At 50.8% G+C, this 23,182-nt stretch overlaps 6 protein-coding genes across 6 annotated transcripts; 3 read left to right on the top strand and 3 right to left on the bottom strand.

Moving 5' to 3' along the window:
* Positions 1-853: 853 nt before the first annotated feature.
* On the top strand, positions 854-7,288 carry IAR55_005537 (uncharacterized protein; the record flags this gene model as incomplete). Its single annotated transcript, XM_066948628.1, has 20 exons — positions 854-880; positions 945-962; positions 1,129-1,279; positions 1,506-1,565; positions 1,626-1,792; positions 1,858-2,145; positions 2,195-2,492; positions 2,565-2,895; positions 2,966-3,464; positions 3,612-5,416; positions 5,471-5,549; positions 5,612-5,722; positions 5,777-5,828; positions 5,885-5,925; positions 5,975-6,044; positions 6,106-6,242; positions 6,297-6,599; positions 6,680-6,886; positions 6,948-7,144; positions 7,213-7,288. The coding sequence occupies 20 exons, from the start codon at positions 854-856 to the stop codon at positions 7,286-7,288; spliced, it is 4,917 nt and encodes a 1,638-aa protein (XP_066801196.1).
* A 351-nt stretch (positions 7,289-7,639) lies between these two features.
* On the bottom strand, positions 7,640-9,333 carry IAR55_005536 (uncharacterized protein; the record flags this gene model as incomplete). Its single annotated transcript, XM_066948627.1, has 4 exons — positions 7,640-8,042; positions 8,158-8,465; positions 8,609-8,697; positions 8,787-9,333. 4 exons carry the CDS (start codon positions 9,331-9,333, stop codon positions 7,640-7,642), a joined length of 1,347 nt encoding a protein of 448 aa, XP_066801195.1.
* A 252-nt stretch (positions 9,334-9,585) lies between these two features.
* On the top strand, positions 9,586-11,322 carry IAR55_005535 (uncharacterized protein; the record flags this gene model as incomplete). Its single annotated transcript, XM_066948626.1, has 7 exons — positions 9,586-9,643; positions 9,811-9,915; positions 9,997-10,060; positions 10,119-10,205; positions 10,329-10,464; positions 10,552-11,008; positions 11,099-11,322. The coding sequence occupies 7 exons, from the start codon at positions 9,586-9,588 to the stop codon at positions 11,320-11,322; spliced, it is 1,131 nt and encodes a 376-aa protein (XP_066801194.1).
* A 1,969-nt stretch (positions 11,323-13,291) lies between these two features.
* IAR55_005534 (tyrosine-tRNA ligase) lies at positions 13,292-15,703 on the top strand (the record flags this gene model as incomplete). The annotated part of the gene is made up of 8 exons (XM_066948625.1): positions 13,292-13,455; positions 13,655-13,799; positions 14,011-14,342; positions 14,467-14,821; positions 14,912-15,010; positions 15,072-15,138; positions 15,237-15,425; positions 15,546-15,703. The coding sequence occupies 8 exons, from the start codon at positions 13,292-13,294 to the stop codon at positions 15,701-15,703; spliced, it is 1,509 nt and encodes a 502-aa protein (XP_066801193.1).
* A 622-nt stretch (positions 15,704-16,325) lies between these two features.
* Positions 16,326-20,876, bottom strand: IAR55_005533 (uncharacterized protein; the record flags this gene model as incomplete). The annotated part of the gene is made up of 20 exons (XM_066948624.1): positions 16,326-17,221; positions 17,347-17,488; positions 17,541-17,578; positions 17,644-17,660; positions 17,725-17,823; positions 17,908-18,103; positions 18,180-18,187; positions 18,246-18,429; positions 18,493-18,509; positions 18,564-18,745; positions 18,804-18,857; positions 18,910-18,987; positions 19,043-19,141; positions 19,200-19,315; positions 19,369-19,399; positions 19,470-20,127; positions 20,205-20,230; positions 20,294-20,343; positions 20,434-20,444; positions 20,539-20,876. The coding sequence occupies 20 exons, from the start codon at positions 20,874-20,876 to the stop codon at positions 16,326-16,328; spliced, it is 3,240 nt and encodes a 1,079-aa protein (XP_066801192.1).
* Positions 20,877-21,697: 821 nt separating this feature from the next.
* Positions 21,698-22,888, bottom strand: IAR55_005532 (uncharacterized protein; the record flags this gene model as incomplete). Its single annotated transcript, XM_066948623.1, has 1 exon — positions 21,698-22,888. The coding sequence occupies one exon, from the start codon at positions 22,886-22,888 to the stop codon at positions 21,698-21,700; it is 1,191 nt and encodes a 396-aa protein (XP_066801191.1).
* Positions 22,889-23,182: the final 294 nt, after the last annotated feature.

The raw sequence follows: 23,182 nt of genomic DNA, 5'->3' as shown, positions 1-23,182 counted from the left end.
CATTAATCAGTCCCATCGACCAAAGGGATAAAACTTTTCTTGGCGCAATTGCCGTTGTGACTGACACTGTTCAACACCTGATACACTGCTATCTAAATAATTTCCTAGGAGTCGGAACAGAAGTTCGGGCCGTGAGAAGACAGAGACAAGTGGAGATGTAGATTCTCCGCAGCTTGATGCGCGTCTGCGTCGCGAATCTCCTGTGAGATGACTCTCATATACTGACAAAGCGTGCGGCATACACCACGTGCGGTGTAGCAGCTGCGATGTGGGCCATATTCCGCGGATGAATCTGGGCGGTCACAGTAAGGAACAGCAAGGACAATATGGGACTGATTGCAACTCGTCTTAGGATTGTACTTTTGTCTCGTGGAAGGTGACTTGTATCACCTCCGCAGTGTCTTCATGTCAAATCGCAGTGGTCTTGATCATGCATACTCCTAAGGCATCCCTCTCACAAGGAACTTGACCACCGACCTGAATTGCGCCATAACAGTGCACTCACAAGTGCCACTCTCGTCTAAACCCGAGGAGATCTCCGACACGTGGCTTAACCCGCCCGACGTACGTTCGTCATCACCCAGCGCGCCTGTCAAGTCGCCTCGTTGTCACCTACAGTGCTATCACTAGCATTCCTCTCTTTCCCTCCTTCTCCCTCACAACAATCTCTTCTCTCACCATAAGACTCGCCGACAGCAACATCGGACTCCGTCCCCTTGTCATCGCCCCGTACACCTCACTCAACGAATCGTCACGAAACATACACAAGTTGCTCGGCTCAAGGACGCGCTTTCCCCTATTCAGTTGAATAGCGTTCAGATAACGTACCTTAACAGAGAAAGAGGTCTTCATCATGGCCGCTCCAGAGAAGCCTATCGTGGTGAGTAAAGCCGTAGCATCCTGAAGGAGCTAGGGTCAGTGCTGACGAATTTCCGATTCGACAGTTCACGGAGCATCTCCAGGTATGTTGTTGGTCGATCATCTGTTCTAGCCCTTCTCGTCTTTCCCACAGCTCGAACGCCGGCATCTCGATGCTCCTTACCATCTTGCTATGGCGGTCTGATCCGGCGCTACATCTGTGTCATACCGAAAGAGCTGGCAACTTGCTGACATCGTTGCCATTCACAGCTCACAGCTCTCGGAATTCAACCTGCATCCATTTCATTCCAGTCTTTAACTCTCGAATCTGATGCATGGATCTGTGTGCGAGAAGCTTTGGATACCCCTCAGGTTGTCATCGTCAATCTCAATGACTCAAATGATGTTGTCCGAAGACCTAGTCAGTATCTTGTCTATCTAGCGAGTTTTGGAAGGGCGGGATCTCAGCTAGATGGGGTGAAGGGCGGGCGCGACGGCGTCAAACAAGGAGAAAGACGCAACCCTGTGGAGAGGCCACGGTCCGTCGAGGGCAAGGGCTATGAATCAGAGGCGCCAGTGAACCTGATTGCAGGGCAGCGAAGAATCGGGCCGCGAACACGCAAATAACTGACGCCATTCCCTCACAGTATCCGCCGACTCGGCCATCATGAACCCCAAAGCTGATGTCAAGATTCTCGCTCTGAAGGGTGAGCTTCTTTTGTACATACTCCCTTGCGTCAATCGCGTACTGAGCCTTTGGCATACAGCTGGCCGTCAACTTCAGGTCTTCGACCTTGGTTCGAAACAAAAGCTAGGAGCTCATCTAATGAACGAGGACGTCATCTTTTGGACTTGGATTAATGACACTACTTTGGGTATCGTCACCGACCGAGAAGTCCACCATTGGAAACTCGGAGAATCTGCTCCGGTCAAGGTAAGCTTCCATCACTGTCTCTCGTTCCCCAACATCATACGCCTGACTGAACGCATCGCCTGCAGGTGTTCGACCGCCACGCCTCTCTCGCCGCTAACCAAATCATCAATTACCGGATATCCCAAGATGAGAAGTGGCTCGTTCTTGTCGGCATCTCATCCAATCCTAACGCCGGTCAGCCAGGCCAAACAGGTTTCAAAATCAAGGGAGCAATGCAACTCTACTCTCTTGAGAGGGGTGTCTCACAACCTATCGAGGGTCATGCTGCTGCTTTCGCAACGATCAAGTTAGATGGTGCACCCAATCCTACCAAGCTCTTTGCGTTCGCTGTGAGAACGGCAGTTGGAGCAAAGGTAAGTCGCTGACTGGTTGTGAGCCGTACATATACTGAACGAATCGCAGCTCCACATTGTAGAAATCGGTCACCAAGCTCCTAATCCTCCCTTCCAGAAGAAGGCTGTCGACGTGTTCTTCCCACCCGAGGCCACCAACGATTTTCCTGTTTCCCTCCAGGTGTCTTCCAAACACGGTATCATCTATCTCGTCACCAAGTTCGGCTTCATCCACCTTTACGAGATCGAGACCGGTCAATGTATTTACATGAACCGAATTTCCGGAGAAACCATTTTCACTACTGCCGAGTACGAGCTGCTGTCTGGTATCATCGGTGTCAACAGGAAGGGTCAAGTGTTGAGTGTTAGTGTGGACGAGGAGACCATTGTTCCTTACATTCAACGTGAGTTCGACAATGACTATCGGAGCTGACTTACAGAAACCCTCAACAACCCTGAGCTTGCTATCAAGCTTGCAACTCGAGCTGGTCTCCCCGGTGCGGATCACATGATCCAGCAACAGTACCAGATCTACATTCAGAACGGTCAATACGGTGAAGCTGCTAAGATAGCTGCCAACTCTCCTCGGGGTCTTCTCCGTACGCCCCAAACTATCGAGACCTTCAAGAAGCTTCCCCAAGTCCCCGGCACCCTTTCACCTATATTGCAGTACTTTGGGATCCTCCTCGAAAAGGGCGAGTTGAATAAGCACGAGTCATTGGAGCTGGCTAGACCCGTCATCCAGCAAGGAAAGAAGAATCTGCTGGAGAAGTGGTTGAAAGAGAACAAAGTAGGTAACAAATCCTCGCACTGAGCTGAAACTTTTACAGCTTGAATGTAGTGAGGAGCTCGGTGATCTCTGCCGAGTCGGTGACCTTAACCTGGCCTTATCCGTTTATCTTCGAGCCAATGTACCGAACAAGGTTGTCGCTTGCTTCGCTGAGCTTGGCCAGTTCGACAAAATCGTTTTATACTCGAAAAAGGTCGGATACACTCCCGACTACGCGCAATTGCTCCAGCACGTTGTCCGAATCAATCCGGAGAAAGGAGCAGAGTTCGCCTCTCAATTGGTCAATGACGAGAATGGTCCTTTGGTAGACCTCGAAAGAATCATCGATATCTTCATGTCTCAAAACATGCTTCAGCAAGCCACCTCCATTCTCCTCGACGCGCTCAAGGACAACAAGCCCGAGCAGGGTCCCTTACAGACTCGTTTGCTTGAAATGAACCTGGTCAGCGCGCCTGCTGTCGCCGATGCTATTCTCGGAAACGAGATGTTCACCCATTACGATCGACCAAGAATCGCCAATTTGGCCGAGAAGGCGGGCTTGGTTCAAAGAGTGAGTCTAGGTCGTCGTACTGGAGCTGATGCCATAAGGCTCTCGAACACTACGATGATATCAATGACATCAAGCGCGTGGTGGTTCACACCAACCTGTTCAACCCAGAGGTGAGTAGACTGTGTTGCGATCTAGCTGACAGCGTAGTGGCTCGTTGACTACTTTGGCCGACTCACCGTCGAGCAATCGTTGTCTTGCTTGCAAGAGATGCTCAAGTCAAACCTGCGCCAAAACCTTGCCATCGTGGTCCAAATCGCTACCAAGTACTCTGACCTGCTTGGTCCAGTCAAGCTTATTGAACTGTTTGAGCAGTTCAAGAGCTCCGACGGCCTCTATTACTATCTTGGTTCCGTCGTCAATCTCAGCGAGGACCCCGAGGTTCACTTCAAGTACATTCAGGCTGCAACTCGGACCGGTCAAATCCGAGAAGTCGAGCGAATTTGCCGAGAGAGCAACTTCTACAACCCTGAGAAGGTCAAGAACTTCCTCAAGGAGGCTCGATTATCGGATCAGCTTCCTCTCATCATCGTTTGCGACAGATTCGACTTCGTCCACGATCTTGTTCTTTACCTGTACCAGAACGGCCTCACGAACTTCATCGAGATTTACGTTCAGCGAGTCAACTCTGCTCGTACACCACAAGTTATCGGTGGATTACTGGATGTTGACTGTGATGAGGCGACTGTCAAGAGCCTGCTCATGTCGGTTACTGGCACCTTCCCCATCGACGAGTTGGTCGACGAGGTCGAAAAGAGGAACCGACTCAAGCTCATTCTTCCTTGGCTGAACAACAAGGTCGAGCAAGGGTCCATTGACCACTCTGTTTACAACGCCATCGCTAAGATCGCTATCGACTCGAACAACAACCCCGAGGCCTTCCTCAAGGACAACAACCTCTATGATCCTGCTATCGTTGGAAAGTACTGCGAGAAACGAGACCCATACCTTGCCTACATTGCCTACGCTAAGGGCTTCTGCGATGATGAGCTCATCAACATCACCAACGAGAATCAAATGTACAAGCATCAGGCGAGATATCTGGTCAAGCGAAGAGAGATCGATCTTTGGACGCAAGTCCTCAACCCCGAGAGCATTCACCGCCGAGCTCTTATCGACCAGGTCATCGCGACTGCTATTCCTGAAAGCACTGACCCTGATGACGTCTCGGTCACCGTCAAAGCTTTCATGCACATGGAGCTTCACGGTCCTCTCCTCGAATTGCTCGAGAAGATCATCATCGAGCCTTCGCCATTCAGCGATAACCGAAGTCTTCAGAGTCTCATGTTCCTCACAGCAATCAAGAATGACAAGGGCAAGGTCATGGGATACATCAACAAGCTTTCTGGCTACGATGTCGAGGCCATCGCCAAGGTGGCTACCGAGGCTGGGTTGTACGAGGAGGCTTTCACGATCTACCAGAAACACGACATGCACGCTGAGGCTATGAGCGTCCTCGTGGAGCACATGGCCAGTATCGACCGTGGATTCGCGTACGCCAACAAGATCAACCAGCCTGCTGTTTGGAGCCGACTTGGTAAGGCTCAGCTCGACGGCCTCCGAGTCAAAGACGCTATCGACTCGTACATCAAGGCGGAGGACCCTTCCAACTTTGCTGAAGTCATAGAAATCGCCAACCGAGCCGGCAAACATGATGACTTGGTTCGGTATCTCCAGATGGCACGAAAAACCGCTCGTGAACCCAGGATTGACACGGAGCTCGCCTATGCATATGCCAAGACCGATCGACTGCATGATATGGAGGAGTTCTTGGGTATGACCAATGTTGCCGATATCCTACAGGTCGGAGAGAAGTGCTTCGAGGACGAGCTTTACCAGGCTGCCAAGTTGCTCTTCTCGAGTATCTCCAACTGGGCTCGTTTGGCAACTACTTTAATCTACCTCGGCGAAAACCAAGCTGCAGTTGACGCTGCAAGGAAGGCGGGCAATACTCAGTAAGTCTGCAGTAATTGCATCTTGGGTGTCATACATTGCTGACGAATATACAGAGTCTGGAAGCAGGTCAATGCCGCTTGTGTGGACAAGAAGGAATTCAGATTAGCGCAAATTTGTGGTCTCAATCTCATTGTGAGCATTTCGTTTCCTGTTTGTACCTTCCGTGCATCCTGGAGCTGATTTGGAACGACTAGGTCCACGCCGAGGAACTACCTGCTCTGTTGTCACTCTACGAGAGGAACGGCTACTTTGATGAGGTTATCTCATTGATGGAAGGTGGATTGGGTCTCGAAAGAGCACACATGGTGGGCGGTGACTTTGCGGCATAATCGGGTATAGCTGACACGCATACGCAATAGGGAATGTTCACCGAACTCAGTGTCTTGTATGCTAAGTATCGACCGGAGAAGCGTAAGTCCAGCGTATAAACGAGACTCGTACCCATTCTAAACGTACACCTTTCCCAGTCATGGAGCATCTCAAGCTTTTCTGGCAACGAGTCAACATTGTGAGTTCAGATACATTGTCCTCCATATGATAACTGACGATTTTCATAGCCCAAGGTCATCAAGGCCGCCGAGCAAGCGCACCTTTGGCCTGAATTGGTCTTTCTCTACATTGTCTATGGTGAGTAATATGTCGTCACAATGCTTATGAGGTGCGGAGCTGATGACATGTTCAACGTTAGATGAGCCTGATAACGCTGCCTTGGCGATGATGGAGCGATTGGCCGATTGGGACCACGATCAGTTCAAGAAGGTTGTGGTCAAAGTTGCCAATATGGAGATCGCATACAGAGCCGTCACTTTCTACCTCGCTTATCAGGTAAGCCGTCGTTGGTATAATGTACGTCAGGCGCCAGGCGCTGAATTTTTCTAGGCCACCCTCCTACCTGACCTCTTGGCGGCTCTCACACCTCGTCTTGATCACGGCCGAGTTGTCAAAATCCTTCAAAACGCAGACCACCTTCCTCTCGCCAAACCGTACCTGATCGCCACTCAGAAGCTCAACATCGCTGTCGTCAACGAGGCGTACAATGATTTGCTTATCGAAGAGGAGGACCACGTTACCCTCCGAAGCAGTCTGGAGACTCACGACCAATACGATGCCATCAAACTTGCAAAGAGACTAGAGAACCACGAATTGTTGGAGTTCCGGAGAATTGCTGCCCTCCTTTACCGAGTGAGTGACGTGCAACGGTGCTCGAGAGCATGGCTGCCTAGATCGAAGGCTGACAATGTATATCACGTATTACTGAACAGCTCAACAGCATGTGGGAGGAGTCACTGGCCCTGTCTAAGGCCGACAGATTATGGCGAGATGCACTTGAGACTTCAGCGGCAAGCAAGGAAGTCGCTGTCGCAGAGGAGCTCGCGGGCTACTTTGTGTCTATCGGGAACAAAGATGCCTTCGCTGCTATCCTTTATGTCTGCTTTGAGCTTGTTCGACCAGACTTTGTCGAGGAAATGGTGAGTCCAGTATCTGTGCAAGCATACGGATTGATTTACTGATTTCATGGTTCATCCCCAGTCATGGCGATTCGGTCTTTCAGATTACTCGATGCCGTACAAGCTTCAGTTACAACGTGATCAAGCGAGCAAGATTGCAGCTTTGGAGAAAGAGGTGAAGGAGTTGAGGTCAAGAACAGTCGAGAAGGACTCAGACAACGAGCCTTCCAGCTTACTAGGATCTGGTCTGGGTGGAAGATTGATGATCGGTGGACCTACGTGAGTGTTGACTGCTGGGACATGATATAGGCGGGCAGCGAAAAGTGCTTACGATGAATCATTTGCAGGGGCGGTCCACCATTCATGGGCAACGGCGTGCCAAATGGAGGAGGTTTGATGGCGCAACCAACCGGTTTCTACTAGACTGGCCTGTACTCGAGTATACCTCCACCCTCTTCCGGAAAAGTAACAAAGTTGTTAGCGATACCTGAACACGATCTTCATCCAACCTTTCCTTCCCGTTCCCAATCTCCGTTATGTCATGAAATGAGTAGATATGAATGAATCACTTCTGCCACCATGAGACCTGCCTGCAGCGGCTAAGAGACTGTATATCGAATGTCGCTGACAGAGTTGGGTTGGGGTGTATGATCAGAAAGGAAGTTGCACTCAAAACGAGTATTACTTTGTGCAATAGTCTGCATCATAGTGATAAGTTATGTATACGGGTCTTTTCCCGCGACCACTGCCGTCCCCCTCTCACATCTATGATGCCTAATCCTCCCTCACTATTCTCCAGACCTTGACGCTCCCATCGTCTCCCGCGCTGCTCAAGATTCCCAGACCCTTCTTATCCTCTCTCACACACCACCCTACACTGTTAACATCGCTCACACCATGGGCATCTCTGATTGCTGCGATAGGCGTGATCTTCACCCCTCCTTCGCCTTCTCCTTCAGTTGCAATTTTCTCCAGTTGCCAGACGACGATCTTACCGTCCCCTCCACCTGATGCGAGTAGACCTAGATCGGACGACGACGATGATGATGATGATGATGATGATGATGAAGAAGAAGAAGAAGGGGAGGGCGGAGGGGACCATGAGAGGGAGAAGATTGATCGTGTGTGAGCGACGGTGTGTGATATCTCTTCGTATGGCGAATCGGGTTGAGATCCTCTGCGAGATAAGATAAGTGTGGCGTTATCAGATGAACGTCTTCTCTATCGCGAGGCACAGAGACAAGGGATTCGCTAGCTGCTTCCAAAAGGCGATGTGAGAACAGATGACTCACTTCCTCTTCCAGATCCTAATTCCACCTTGATCCCCCCCACTCGCCAAGTACCTACCACAAGGACTCCAAGCCAAGCACCAAACCGTCTCATCTTCCTCCAAGGGCGGAACAGCCAGCTTCTCCTCGGCCTCTTTCTCAGCTTGGGTAGGTATCAGAGCCGTGATGAGCGACGGAGCGGCGCTTGAGGGAGAGAGGGTCAGTGAAGATGCGGGGAGTTTGGGGTGCAATTTTTGGAAGATTGTCCAGTCGGAATCGGGGTCGTCGAACGCTAGATGGATATGGGAGTCGTACGATGCGGAAGCGAGGATCTGTATCAAGGACAAGAAGGCGATAAAATTAGCACTTTGATCATGCTGAGGTTGTATTACCGCGCTTTGAGCAATCGAAACGAAACAATCCAAGGTGAAGTGCCTCTTCCCCGATTCCGACAAGACAGACAATTCTCACTCACCTCCTCGTGAGGGTGCCAGGCAATACATTTCACGTCCTGTGAATGGTCCATCATAACGGCTATACATTCGAAATCTGCGTCTGGTTGGACTGTACGACGGACAAGTTTTCGTCAGCTGCAGGTCCTTATTCCAATATCTGGCAAGACGACTGCTCAAGCCAACCAACCCCACACTCACCTTCCCAGACCCATACGCTCTTATCTCTCGAGCAACTCGCCAATAAAGCTCCATCACTCGAAAACCCTACACTCTTACATTCACTCTCATGCCCCTCTAACGTCGTCACACATTCCCAGTCCTTTTCTCTCCCATCTTCATCACTGACTCCAGCAACAGTATTCTTGAACACACCCTCATTCCCATCTTCCCTCTTATCCTCTTCGTCGAGAGGAATGACTTCTTCCCATACCCCAACTGTTGAATCGAAACTTCCACTGGCCAGCGTCTTCCCGTCAGGACTCCAACCTATACTTCTCACCGTCCGCTTATGATCCGTCTCGATCACTTTCAGCAGGCTAAAATCGGGCTTAGCATCAGATGACGAAGAGAACGTTTGGATGTCCTCAGATGAAGTAGTGGTAGGAGAAGGGAGGATGTAAGAGTACAGTCGGATGGTACGATCGGTGGAACATGATGCGAGTAGGGAGCGAGCGGGGTTGAACGTGACACACCAGGCGGGTTCGGCGTGTGATGGTAGGGAAGAAAGGAGCTGTAACGAAGGCATCGTGGAGGGTAATCGATTTCCGGCCTGAATCCGTTATCTAGAGGAACGAAGAGAGGGGAAAGACGACAATGGAGCGATGATGTTTCTGGAGAACAGAAAAAAAGAGTGGAGATTGTCAAATTCAGAATCAGGAGATAAGATGAACGGAGGGAATTTTACATCTTTCTGTTATATGTCTCGCAACTTTCTTCTCTACTCGCCAGTTCTTAGACGCAGACTGATGGATCATAAAACAAAGAATAGTGTACGAAGATGACAATCCAACCCGAAGATGCACCCATTCCCGTCACATGCTTCACCGGTTTCCTGGGTGCGTTCCTCCCCCTCCTTCTCCCCACCGCTCACACGGTTCTTTGCCCCGTCCTGTTCACATAAGATCGAGACTTATCAGCTAACGTGTCCTTGCGGGTACCCCTTTACAGGTGCTGTGAGCTGCCTTCATCCCAGCGATATATCTTGGGGGGAAAACACTTATAGTATCTGTGTCGCAGGGCAAAACCACCACGATTCTCACCTTGATACAACAATTACCGAAAGACTACAGGGTTGTCCTGCTCAAGAACGAGTATGGGGACGTCGAAGGTGAGTCTGCTGTATCACTGGTACATGCCTCCGTGATAGTATACAAGAATGATGCGTTCAACTGACTTACATCGCTCGCAGTTGACTCTCTACTCGCCTCTCAATCGAACATCTCCGGTGTGTCTGAGATCCTCAATGGCTGCTTGTGAGCTGTGCCATCACTTCGGAGACAATGTCAACAGCTGATCAAATATCGTGAAAAGGTGCTGTACTATGGTCGGACTTGTGGAGAATGCCCTGCTGGAGATCAAGCAGACAATGAAGCCTGATAGGATCATCATCGAATCGAGGTGGGTCGCTTAGCTTTCCTGAAACTGCACCCTTGCAGTCAAAACATAAGCCAAGGCTCCTTGCAATGCTGGTCACCCTATGCCGCGCCGGCCTGTCGAATGGTACCGCTGACAGACTACCAGTGGTTCTGCCTTCCCGGCGACACTAGCCCTTCAGATCCGACAGCTTGAACCGCAAGGCTTTAAGCTCGATGGCGTTATCACCGTTGTGGACAGTTTGAACTTTAGAGGATATGAGGATAACTCTCCTTCTGCCAAGGTACGCTCGCGACGTCCTTGCGATTCCAGCTAGGGATTACTGTGTATCACCTGTGACCCTCATTGACTATCTGCCCTAAACACGTAGCTTCAAGCAAAGTACACCGACCTGATCCTCCTTAACAAGCACCATCTCGCTACCGAACGTCAGCTCGACGATCTCTTCGACTCACTCAACGACCTGAACGACGAAACGCCCAAGATCAAAATCGGTCCAGCGCCTTCCAATCCGCCCCAACCGGAACTGGTCTTCGGATTAGACACAAAACTGTTCGAATTGGTAGATGGGGAAAAGAAGTCTTGGGCGGAGGCGGAAGGTAGCGGGTGGCATGGAGACGAGGTTGAAACCAAGAACGTCTGGAGAGGTGGCGTGAGGTCGAAGGGGAAAGGCAAGGGAAAGGCGCATGATCATCAACATGGGATGAGCTGTGATGCTTGTGAAGACGCAACGGACGTGGAGACTAAGGAGAAGAGAGAGGTGGTGCCTGTTTCGCAAGAGGAGTTGGACAAAGAGTTGTCCAAGTTGTCTTTTGAAATATACAGAGGTGTGTCAATGTGCACTGTCTGATTGGTATCAATCATCAACCAGACGCAAGACAACCTCAATCTGCTTGCTAACGCTCTCGATACCGTAGTCAAAGGGATTGTACGCCTTTCCTCAGCCGATACCACCAAACCGTACGGCACCCACATTCTCAACTGGGCTTTCGGTCGATACGAACTTACACCTATACCCTCTCTCGACGACGACGAGGACCTGAAGGGTGCGTCATTGCGATTGACAGTGATGGGTGAGAGAGGAGAAGTGGCAAAACGGGCGAGGAAGCTTGCGGAGCGTCTGGGAGCGAGAGTAGACTGAGCGGATTCAGAGAATAGAGCTACTACAGGAAGTGTACTCGAGCATGCATAGAGCTCTGAAGGGTATTGGAACCTTGATACTTGTCTGTCTGACATTCATTGGAGATGCCTGCTGATGCCAAGGGACACACAACTGATCCACACATGCATACACAAATCTGTACAAGGGTGAGCGACAATACTTCTCTTTCTTCTACTCTTTCCTCCACTCTTTCCTTTTTTCTTTCGTTTCTCCTACACATACCCTTGCATGCAAACGTTTCAAACCTTCCCTGCCCTTCTACCAACTCATATACCGCACTATCTGTCAAGCCAACATCACGCCGTAAACGCCTTGCACCCTGCCCACTTGCTAGACTCCGACTCCACCGCGTCGAGGGGTAAGTAACCTCTATTCTACCCCTTCCGAAGCGAGGACTCAGTCTGCGCCGACACATCTTGACCATCTTCAGTGCTCCGTTGTATCTGAGGCTGATCAATCAGTGCACAGAATCTCCAAGATCGCCAATTGCTATCTGATCAACACACGAGACCCGAATCACTCGCCGTCATCAATCGCCACTTGCCATGTCTTCCTACCTTCCGACATTCGAGCTAGACACCCTCGACCCTCTCCCTCCCGAAAGCAAGAATCATATCCTTTCATTCGTCAAGATATTCGCATGTAAGGCCCACATTGTCAATCTGATCTGTATCAACCACCATTTCTACGACGAACTCGCCACCAACCTATACGATGAGCTCGTCAATCGATGGGAAGAATGCGTTTTAAAGTGTTCTACGGTCGTGGCGGCAAAATCAAGGGAAGGAGTGTTGAGAACAAAAAGCTGACGCGGGAAGAATAGGTTGAAATCAACCGTCTCGGATGTGCGATCTCCATCAGTCGCATGCACCCTCTCGCAAGGAAATCCGTTGGTCATCGCAAATTAGCAAGGTCACATGAGTCGACTTGGTAGCACTCTCCCGCGCTGTCAATCCTTGAAGGTACTTCCAACATCCGCCGATGGGGTCTCTTGAACCTTTGGAACCTTCCAGTCGTTCAAATTGACTGGGGCAGAGGGTCCGTCCGGCCCCTGTTCGCATCGGCGGGTTGGCTGATCTTGGACATCGAATCCATCACGACTCTTTGTCAGCTCTCTTCGAAGCGTCGATGGACCAATACCCTGGAGTCTCTACCAATTGGATTCCAATTCACGGCCCTGTGTCTTCAAATTCCGGGGGAGTATTGGGCGCGCTGAATTTTCACGCCATCTCCTGCTTGTCTTTCGCGATCAAAGCGATCTCTATCTCCTTCCTGAATGCTCACCCATGTGAGTCGATGGTCGATTTTTACAACCGTGCTCTCAAATTGTTTTTGAGATCGGCAGACAAGACAATCCACTGGTCGCACCAGGAAGCCATTCAGAGACATCTCAAATGTTTATTATCAAATGCAAGGGGCCCTAGGTGGGTCACATCCTGCGAAGCGCACTTGATGCGAGATGGACGGAGGATCTAACGAATTTGCGAACCTCGCAGTCTTCTAGAACATCCACAGCCGTTCGATAAAATTGTTGATCACAACTGTGCTACAGGCGATGACCTCTCACCATGCACAACCTTCCGAAGTGTGGCCAGAGACCAGATGGCGATTTCCTCGCATGCAGCCTGTATAGTAGAATAATGGTGATCTGACAGACCGATATGAGACACAACCCTCCAAGTGGCCATATCTAACGACTAGCTCGACGACATGCTCTCCGTCGACGCCACTGATAGAGATCGCAAGGTCCCGACGAAGCAAATCACGTGACTGCCTCCCTCACCAAAAGTCGGAACTCGAGAAACAACATTGTTGAGTCGTTATGAGATGTGTTCTGTCATCTACCATTCAAATCAACTGCTTCACATCTGGTAGCCACTCGGTCAACCAACCTGCGCACAGGAACAGCGCACTCGCCTTGTCTCAGTGGAAAGCACATTGTCGGAGAATGATCTTTCTCCCACTCAACGCTCTGGGCCGAGCACGACATACTCGTCAAGTCGCACGAATCTTGAAGAGGACTCTGCACGATGAGATGAGCCGAACGAGGAAGGGAGGGAAGGACGTGATACAAGAGCTTGAAGAGAGAGGCTTCGTGGCTGCTTTGACTAGGTATGTCACCCCCTTTTCCTTCCTTTCATATGCATCGCATGAGATCACCTGTGCTGACCTCTCGACATCACCAACTTCTGTTCCCCTCTTTCTCTCGATGATGTGTTCGACATTCTGCGACCTACCCTCCCGGCGAATCCTTATCCATGCATTTGCCTCTAATTGCTTTCATATCACCTCATGCTATCTCCGCTTACAGTCCCAGGCTCCGAACCCACGTCCGATCGCCAATGACTATATACGCAGGTGTGGACCCTTCTGCCTCGTCGTTACATGTCGGAAATCTGCTGCCTCTGTTGGGCTTGTTGCATTTCCAAGCAAAAGGTCACCAATCAATATGCCTTGTGAGTGGAGTGTGCTCTGTGCCGTGACTCTCTGCCCATGCCTCACCAGGCCTTGGCCTGTATCACTACCCTTTCCTACCCTTGGGTCTGCATACCACTTGCACCCACAGTTCCAGGCTATCAGACACACACTGTCTATCTCTCCTCAGCCTACTCATTGCTTCCCTTACCTCGCACAAGATGTCACCCAACTCACCAATCTGATCGTCAGATCGGCGGCGCAACAGGCTCAATAGGCGATCCCTCTGGTCGATCCACCGAGCGCAAATCGCTCACATCAGAAGAACTAGCCCACAACGTCGCCGGTATAACCTCCCAAGTGCATCGTTTCTTCACCCGAGGGGAGTCATATTTTTCCCAAAGAGGAGTCATCGAGGATAGGAAAGGGAAAGGTAAAGCGATGGAGGGAGCGGTCGAAGAGGAAAGGAGGACGGGAGTGATGGTACTCGATAATTATGAGTGGACAAAGGGTGTCAGTCTCCTGGACTTTCTGAGGACGGTGGGGAAGGCTGCGAGGGTATCTGTGATGCTTTCGAGAGATAGGTGTGTGCTCTTTCCTCCTTTTCTGAATTGACATGTCTCACATGTGTGTGTACTCCGTCAATTTTCGTTTGTTCGTTTTTTTGAGGAATCGCAGTATGCTCATCTTGTCATCTCGCTGTTGCAGTGTAAAGAACCGTCTGTTATCCGATTCCGGAATCTCCTACACCGAATTCACCTATCAACTCCTCCAAGCATTCGATTTCTCCCATCTGTACGATACCCACAATTGTCGAATCCAACTAGGAGGCAGCGATCAATGGGGTAACATTGTGGCGGGGATCGATCTGATCAAACGCTTGAAAGCGCAGAATGCGCCTGTGGTTCAGAAGGGATTAGAGGGGAGTGAAGAGGAAGATGATACCGCGTTCGGTTTGACGATACCGCTTCTTACCACCAGCACGGGGGAGAAGTTTGGTAAGTCTGCGGGTAACGCTGTTTGGTTGGATGAGAATAGGACAAGTGCAGCGGAGTTTTACCAGGTGAGTGCAATCAATGCTCTGCGTCCAGCTGGCGCGACTTCTGCATGATAAATCGAGGACGTGTGCTACTTGCTAACGCCTGAAACGCAGTTCTTCCTTCGCACGACAGACGAGGATGTCGAAAAGTATCTGAAGCTGTTCACCTTCCTGCCTCTGGACGAGATTGAGAATGTCATGAGAGATCATCAGGTGGGCGCCGCTGGAGGAGGCACATACCTTGGATATCTTGGCTGATGCTGCTGATGGATAGAGCTCAAAGTCAGCGAGAAACGCTCAGAAGCTATTAGCTAGAGAGGTGACCGAGCTGGTCCATGGGCGTAAGTGAATTCTTCGCTGTTTCCTCAACGGCGCAACCCCTGATTTCGATCTCACCCCGCATCTGTCAGTTACACGTACTGACTCCATGAGCTTGTAGCCATAGCTCTCTCACGAGCTCTCACGGCCGCGCAAGTGCTCTACTCGACAAGCTCGGAGTCCTTGCGATCGGCCGATGTCTTGGCTGCTTTCGAGGGTGACAATCGATTTCACAGAGTTTCATCTTCTGCCTTGGAAGGGATACCAATCGCCAAGTTGGCAGTGCAATTCGGACTTTGCGCTTCTCGAGGTCAGTCTCTTCCATTCCGTCCTGATATTCGATGTGAGACTCGCTCTCCTGTCGTCGATCCTCCACTCTGTGTTTCGATCAGAGGGACGTAAGCTGATCCCGTCTCGTTGCAAATTTCAGGCGAGGCGAATCGCCTGATCAGTAATTCCGCAATAGGGATCAACGACAGACGAATAATGGATCCGAAAGAACTTGTCTCATCTATGGATCTGATCGATTCACACATCGTGATCTTGAGAGTGGGGACAAAGAGACAGGCTATCTTGTTTGTGGAGTGACAAGTGTCCGATGCACCAACGGATCCATATCGATATAGACGAAGGAGGATGCGAAGGATACACAACGGATGTCTGAGCACTGGGCAGGCCGAGTGGCCATGTTGGATGGAGAGCAACGCGAAGTGGCGAAGTGGCGAAGTGGCGAAGTGGCGGTGGCGAAGAGACAGATAGAAAGTCGTGTGCGGACATACAGGACACGATCGCGACCGGAATCACCTTAGGTCGACTCATCTCCAGTACGTCGACTCCGGTCGGCGAATTCACAATTACGGCGGCGCTCAGCTTTCTACTGCGTAGCAGCTCATATCATTCCATAGCGTGATGTTCGATCAGCCTTAGCGTAATCTCAAGACAGTGTCTTGTGGAGAAGCGGAATATGATGACATTGCATTCACCATTCCTCACGTGTGTCCCTCGACATGTTCTATATAAAACAGATGGAATGGAATGGAATGGAATGTTGCATTGACCGAGATTCAATCAAATGTGCTATTATAGACCAGCTGTATTGATGATAACCCTTCATAGCCCAACGCGCAGCAAAATCTCCTTCAATCCCGCGTCTATCAAGCCCAAAACATCCCAATTACACCTGTTCTGCGTCGCCAGCATTCAGTGTCCTCTAGGCCATCCACCCATGACTGCCCCACCCGCCATATCCACCGCCTCCGAATCCATTTTCTCCAACACCCTGCAAATGATGAAGAGGCATTTGCTGCTGCTGTTGACCTTGCTGCTGCGGATCTTGTTGACCTTGTTGTGGGGGTTGTGATTGAAAGTGCTGTTGCTGTTGTTGCATTTGTCCATTCATCATGCCTCCGTGTTGCTGTGGTTGAGCCGAGGCATGAAGTGAAGGAGGCGGTGCTCCAGTTGTCCCTATGCCATCCCATCCAAAACCGAAGACCTTGCTCAAGAAATCATCGGGAGCCTGAGGCGCAGTAGCGCTTCCGACCGGTCCACCCATCCCTTGATTTCCAGAATTGTTCGAAGGGAAATATGAATTCAACATGCTTTGAACAGCAGGATCTAAAGGAGGTTGAGAGCCCCCAATTCCTCCTCCGAAAGATCGCATGTCAAAGTTTGGGAAGCTCGTTGCCGAGGTCGTGTCGACTGGGAATGTGAATGGAGAGTTGTTCCCTACTCCAACAATCTGATGTGGGTGAGAGAAAGGCTGCACAGTCGGTGTGGGAGTAGTGGCGTTCGTGATGGTTGGTTGAACGGGATTGAACGGCATAGGATAGGCGCCGAAGACTGGCCGTTCACTGTCGGCGTTGTAAGGAACTTTTTCTCGTTCCTTATGGGGCGAAGCAGAAGGGAGTAGAGCTTGTTCCGAGCCTTGTGGGGTGGAACCGGAAGCCGAGATAGGTGTGTTAGGCGAGTCAGCCTCTAACGCGGCTTGTCGGATAAGCTTCTTGACTGCTCGCTGTAGTCCCGATTCCTCGTCGTCCGGTTCGGGAGAGCCGTTCTTCCGTTTACCTAAGGATGACCCTGGCGGGCGTCTTTTGGCCTCGACCTCGACTGAGGGCAGAGAGAGCAGTCAGCATATGAGGATGCGCCATTGCGTCACGAGACCCTGACATGTGTTGAGGATGACGGGACCGTGACCAGCCTGTGGCCGTAGTAAAAGATATTATTACACTCACGCATCAACATATCCATCACCTTGACCGCTGCTCTCGAAGGATGTGATATGTCTGCGATCCCTCTCATTTGGTCAAGAGCACCCTTGACTTCTGCAATTTTCTCCTCTGTTTCCGACGAAAACATATCTTTCCGGTGTGTTCGCTGAGTGGAAAGTTAGCTCACGCACGCCAACGCTAGGTCCCAGATACCTCACCAGAAGATCAATGATTACGACCAGTCCCGATACGGAAACTTTTAGGATGACATCAGCATCGGCTTTTCTGCGTGCAGTCAGAGGCAAGGTCATTTGAGCGCACCATAGAAGAGAGGTAGCCTGGGAAGTACAATAACAAAATCAGCACGAAGACTCCCGGTGAGATGATCAGATCTTTACATACCACCACTTCTCCAAGAAAGACGCCGTTCCATCTGCATCGGACATCATTCTCAGACTAGCCCTCGCCGCGCGGATACACTGCTCCTTCGAGTAGGCAAAGCTAAGATGCAGTAGCCCATCAGTTTCAACTCAAGGGGGTGAAGCTGCAAGACAGCCTAGCGGTGCAGGGCATCGCTTAACTCACCGCTCATCTTCATATCCTCTCGAAAGCCAAGGCCTATGCAATCTCAACATTCTCGAATGAATGGCGAGGTTCAACATAATCTTCTCGTAATACTGCACTAGGGCTTTGGGGTCCTGGGATGGTGGCCCACGAGCGCTTGAGTCTGGCTGGAAGAATGAAGGGAGCTCCATCATTGCTTTACGCAACTCTCCGTCGACTGCAACACAAAATATCAGTATGCGCACGCAGCCGGCTCCGGAGACACGTGAGGTTGAGACAAGGTCGCAACATACCGCTCAAGCTACAATGAACGAGTCAGCATTCCAATCGATGTGTTCTTGTCGCGACAAAACCCTCACATAAATGAATAAGGTGGGTGATTGTTGTTGTTGGCTTGCCAAATTTGCCTTTGCGTGATCTCTACAAACTTCAGTCTTGCGAGCTGGAACGACATTCCCGTTCGGACATTGAGCGGTTGAGGTTTGAGCGGCTGTCCATCGATTATATCTTCGTCCTCGACGTTGGCGGGGAGAGCGGTTTTGACTGGGAATAGTAGATCAGCTGCCCGAACTGATTACATTGTCTGTCTCGTTTTATTGTGCTCACTTTGATCCGGTTGAATACTGGAGTTGTACAGTCAACTTCGTTGTGTCTGTCGCTCGCAACTTATGACTCACCAACAGGAGAAATTATAGCTCGGAGCTAGAGCCCAATCCAGGAAGACCAAGTTCCACCATATTCTCCTTCCGACTTCCCGTTGTATCAGACTTTCCCATCGTCCCGTCCACATTGGTAAAGGCTTCCCATCTATGCTTTGCTGCTCTGCTCCGAGACGCGAGAGACCTAGACCTTGTGCCATCTGGGGCGAGGACGCGTGAGCCTGTGACAAAGCTCAAATACAAGGATAATTGACCTACCTTGATGGCCGCGCCTAGCAGGGCCCAGGCTGCATCTGCACGATCACGATTGTTCTAACGACAGACTGTCAGCAGTGTGACAGGTACAAGTCTTTCTCAAGCTCACCATGAACACGCCCAACAATACGATCGATTGCAGATTCTCCATGGTGTGGGTTCCAACAAAGTCAGCGGCCCACAGAGACTGCAAGAAGGACATCAGTATCACTCCGATTGTACAATTGAGCGAATACACTTACACTTCTCGCGGCGTTGAACCAAGTGTCCGGCAGAGAATGTGCTTCTTCTAGAGTGAAGTGCTTCTGAATCTCCGCTACACCCATGAATTGTAGACCAAGCTAGCAAATGATCTATCAGTGCAGTCCTCAGCCTACGCAATCTACGATGATAGCTCACCGTGCACACTGTGAAATATAGGGCTAAAAACGGTAGTGCTATATCTTGCGTGACCCTTTCGGAAGGCATGGACCAGAGATCGTTACATTGTCTGAGAAATGTTGGTACATGCATGCCTATTGAGCTCATTAGTTCTGGCGACAGGGGTGCGCGAGTCCGGCCTACTCACAACGGTGCAGCCAATCAACTTTCTCCAGATACTGTAAGAATTGTCGCAAGTGAGCGACATGTTTCTCTCCATGAATATTAGCCTTCGTCGCTCATACTTACGGTTCTGACCAAGAGTTCTCCTCTTTCCCTCGACGGCAGCAGTCTCGTCAAGGCGATAAATGCCACATCCGTCTTGCGATAGAACATATCAAAAACATCCGTCGGCCCGAGTAAATCCAACAATTGCTCTATTTTCACCATTCTCTCGTCTGCACTGAGGTCTGCTCCACGATTTGGTCCATATTCTCCTCCAGATACGTAATTCAGACTGGTCTTTCGTCTCAGAGCTGCGCCATTGTCAAGTGCAGCTGTCGGGTTGGAAGGAGAATAGGGAGGTAGGTTCATTTTCGCTAGATGATAATCATTGTTGGGGATGGGTCGAAGTACTGATGATTGTCGAGCTCCAAAATGGGCTAACGAATGACTTCCGTCCACCCTTGAACGTCCAAATGCGAGATGTTCTAGAGTCAAAGCCGCTCCTTCGGTATCATCTACCGTTTCTCCTTCTGGATATGGGTGAGATGATGGCGAATGTGTGGGCTTTGATTTGGATCGCGATAATGATGTGCTTGGAGCGGCTAAGTCGCCATCGCGAAGGGTTTTTAGGAAGTGGTCAAGGTCGGCTGGTCGGAGTGCACCCGACTTGAGTAAGCTGGCTTCAAGAGCGTCTAGTCGATGAGCGATGACTGCGAGTTCCGACGTCGTTGCGAAGCTGATCCTACAAGGTGTGAGTGAGCTAATGACTTGGCTTCGTGGGGTGGAATAATTGCGAAACAAAGATATTCATTGACTTACGGAGACGCAACGACGGCCCTCTCAGCCTGACGGTTGCCATTGCGCGCGTCAGCACCATTTTCGCTTAGACCCCATTGAGCAGGACTCACCATTCCGACCTCATGACATCTAGCTTGATCAGACCGGAGGATGCAAGGTCCTGTCTCGTCCATCAGTACACAGCTCTGCCTTTGATGCTCCTAGCAGTGTTGTCGGATGCATTCGGTACCGATTTTCAAAGGCCACTCACCACAAGGGAACCTAAACGACATTGCGTTCAGTCAGCGAGAAGACGACTATTATCACCTCTTATCCTCCATGAAGACAGAGTCAGAGATGGAATGTTTCGACTCACTTCTTGTCACATTTGATCTTTCTTCTCCTGCATTCCGAGCAGCTCTGCACCACTCTTCTTCTCGTCGCATGGGGTTTCCTTTCCTTCTTCGCCTTGGCACCGCTGCCTCCACCACCCCCATGCGAAGGACTTCCCGCATCCCCCGGTCCATCATCGAGAAGCTCATCCTCTTCGTCTGGTGACATGACCTGTGCGATCGAATCGTGCGTCTCGGGCGTCGAGGTCATGACGGATGGTGAATCCTCCTTGAAGTGTAGTAATTGGGGGAAGGGCGGAAGCGCAGGTGCACCACGGGGGATGGGTGGGTAAGCCGACGACGGTGGTGGTTGACGCGACATGTTGAAGTTGGGTGCGGGCGACTACCAGTCCGAGTGTGGAAGCTCTTGACGAGGGGTCGGAAGGTGCAGAAGGCGAACGTTCCGACCGTCAAGCACTAGCAGGATGAACGGTCAGAGCAAGCAATGAAGGATGAGAAAGAGGTCATCAACACACAGACAATGCGATCCACAGGAAACCGGCGCTGCAGCTCTGAATCCGGACCTGGCAATATTTATAACAACCTCGCATTTTGGATTTCAGCGTGAGCTGATGGGTCACGTGATCCCAGAGTTCGGCTTTCTGCGGCGACAACCGCGCCGAAAGCCTAAATCTTGAAGTGCAAAGAAGATACTTGGTACTGAGATTCAATTTGGGACCGATACTTGATCGTCGGTGGCTTCGGCGGCATCGTCTATCGGCCGTAGGCGGCGGAGATGGTGATCAGATCCTCATCCTTTCATTGAAGCGCGGCGTCGAGCAGCGGCTTGAGATGGTCGATCACACCTCACAAGTCATGCTTCCCTCGTGATTGTCTACGTGGACGTTTGTTGGAACGCCGCGAGACCCTCCGATATCAACGTCCTTGGTGCGCTCCATCATATAGCGTGATGTCATACTACCTATTCGGCTCGCAGCACCTAGCCTGCTCGTGCTATTGTCTACGTCGACCTGCATACTCTTCGTCGCGATACGTTCCGAGATCTCGTCTACGCTCGAGACTCGATGACTAAAGACATAGCGATAGCGTCCACTGTTGCTGAAGCTCCGTTACCGACCGCGCACCTCGCAATCACCGCCCTCTTCTCATCCATCCAACCTCAATGACAAGCGATCATTTTATCTACACATGATCATTCTTAGCTTCATGGTCTACCTGTCTTAGCACTCCACCCTGTTCTTCAGATCTTAGCAACCGGTCGTTAACTACCTTTCCGTGTCTTCGCAGATACTCCAATTCCGACATTACTTCTTCAACGTCCTGGACATGGTAGAAGATGTCTCTGGGTTTCAAATACGAGACGTGCACATCATAATGTGATCGTATAACCTCTGCGTATTCTCTCGCCGTATAAAATCTCTCAAGAGCTTCGTTTGAGACACCCACTGTCAAAGAAGGAATCGGGGCGATGAAGTGGACCGTCGCGGGCATTGATAGGCCATGAGGTATGTACACCTTCTCGTATCGAGAGGGTAGTTGGACGTTCAATCGAAGTTTCGGGCAACATGGCGAACAAGTAGACTTCCCATCTGCGGAAGTCCCCGCTGTGGCGACGTCAGCGACAAAGCCCCCCAAAAGGGTTTGAAGCGTTCGGTCCAGATTCCAATAACCGGTAACATCTTCAGCAGGACCCAGCTGGACCTCGATGGTCTTACATCGAATAATCCGGGCGAGGAGTCTTCCACATGTTGCGAGTTCTCCCAGGCATCGAAGAGAGGCGTTCGCTGGGTCTTCCCGATCAAGATCGCTCCCATTGCCGTCTACCTCGCCCCAGAGCTCCAAGGGAACATCTTCTATCGGTGGAAAGTCCTTGATTGTTTCGGTCAGTGCTTGGATAAGCGCCCAAGGAAGGTACAAGGTATCGATAAAGGGGAAGAACGGGCCAGAATGGAAACCGGCTGGAGAAGGTGAGCCTCTTGCTAGGTTGAGCTGTCCGACTTCGAGATCCCTCGAGTTGGTCGAGTCGTCCAACCTCAAACACTCTCTCTCCTCATTCTCCTCAAACACCCTTGCCAATCCCTTCAGCCCTCTTACATCGGCGATTTGCAGACATCGTGCGCACTCCAACGCCGCGTACTTCCTCTCTCTGACCTGGCGTGAATCGTCCAAGAGACCGTGGAGTATGCCCTCGACGTTGGTGGAAGTCAAGCTAAGATCGGTGTAGAGAGAAGGGATGAGATCGTGGTAAAATTCTGGTGATACGGCGAGAAGGCGAGTCGGAGAGGTCGTACGGAGAATACCCAGGATCTGAGGATGGACTGCCGAAATACGCTCGAGACTAGTATCACGATGGGAGAGTTGGTAAAGCGACATGATAGATGTGTCGTCGTCGATTCAGGCGTCAACAATCAAGCGAGAACACAGCGATCATGTAGTGAGGCAGAAAAGAGAATCATGGGTGTGCAGGACACATACAGTAGCTGTGGCTGTTTGTGGCGGTCCTTGTGGCGTCAGAGGACATTGAGCGTTATCCGGTCATTTTGCGCACGAGCCGATTGCCACCACCGAGAAGTCGCGACGTAGAAAAACCAATGACTTAACATTGTCGTCCCGCAGCATCACTCTTTCATCTGATCGAACGTACCGACCGAAACCGATGTAGTCCAT

The sequence above is a fragment of the Kwoniella newhampshirensis genome, chromosome 11 (assembly GCF_039105145.1).
Source record: "Kwoniella newhampshirensis strain CBS 13917 chromosome 11, whole genome shotgun sequence".
NCBI classification, from domain to species: domain Eukaryota; kingdom Fungi; phylum Basidiomycota; class Tremellomycetes; order Tremellales; family Cryptococcaceae; genus Kwoniella; species Kwoniella newhampshirensis.
The sequence above is the reverse complement of the archived record's forward strand: the minus strand, read 5'-3'. Positions and strand labels throughout refer to the sequence as shown.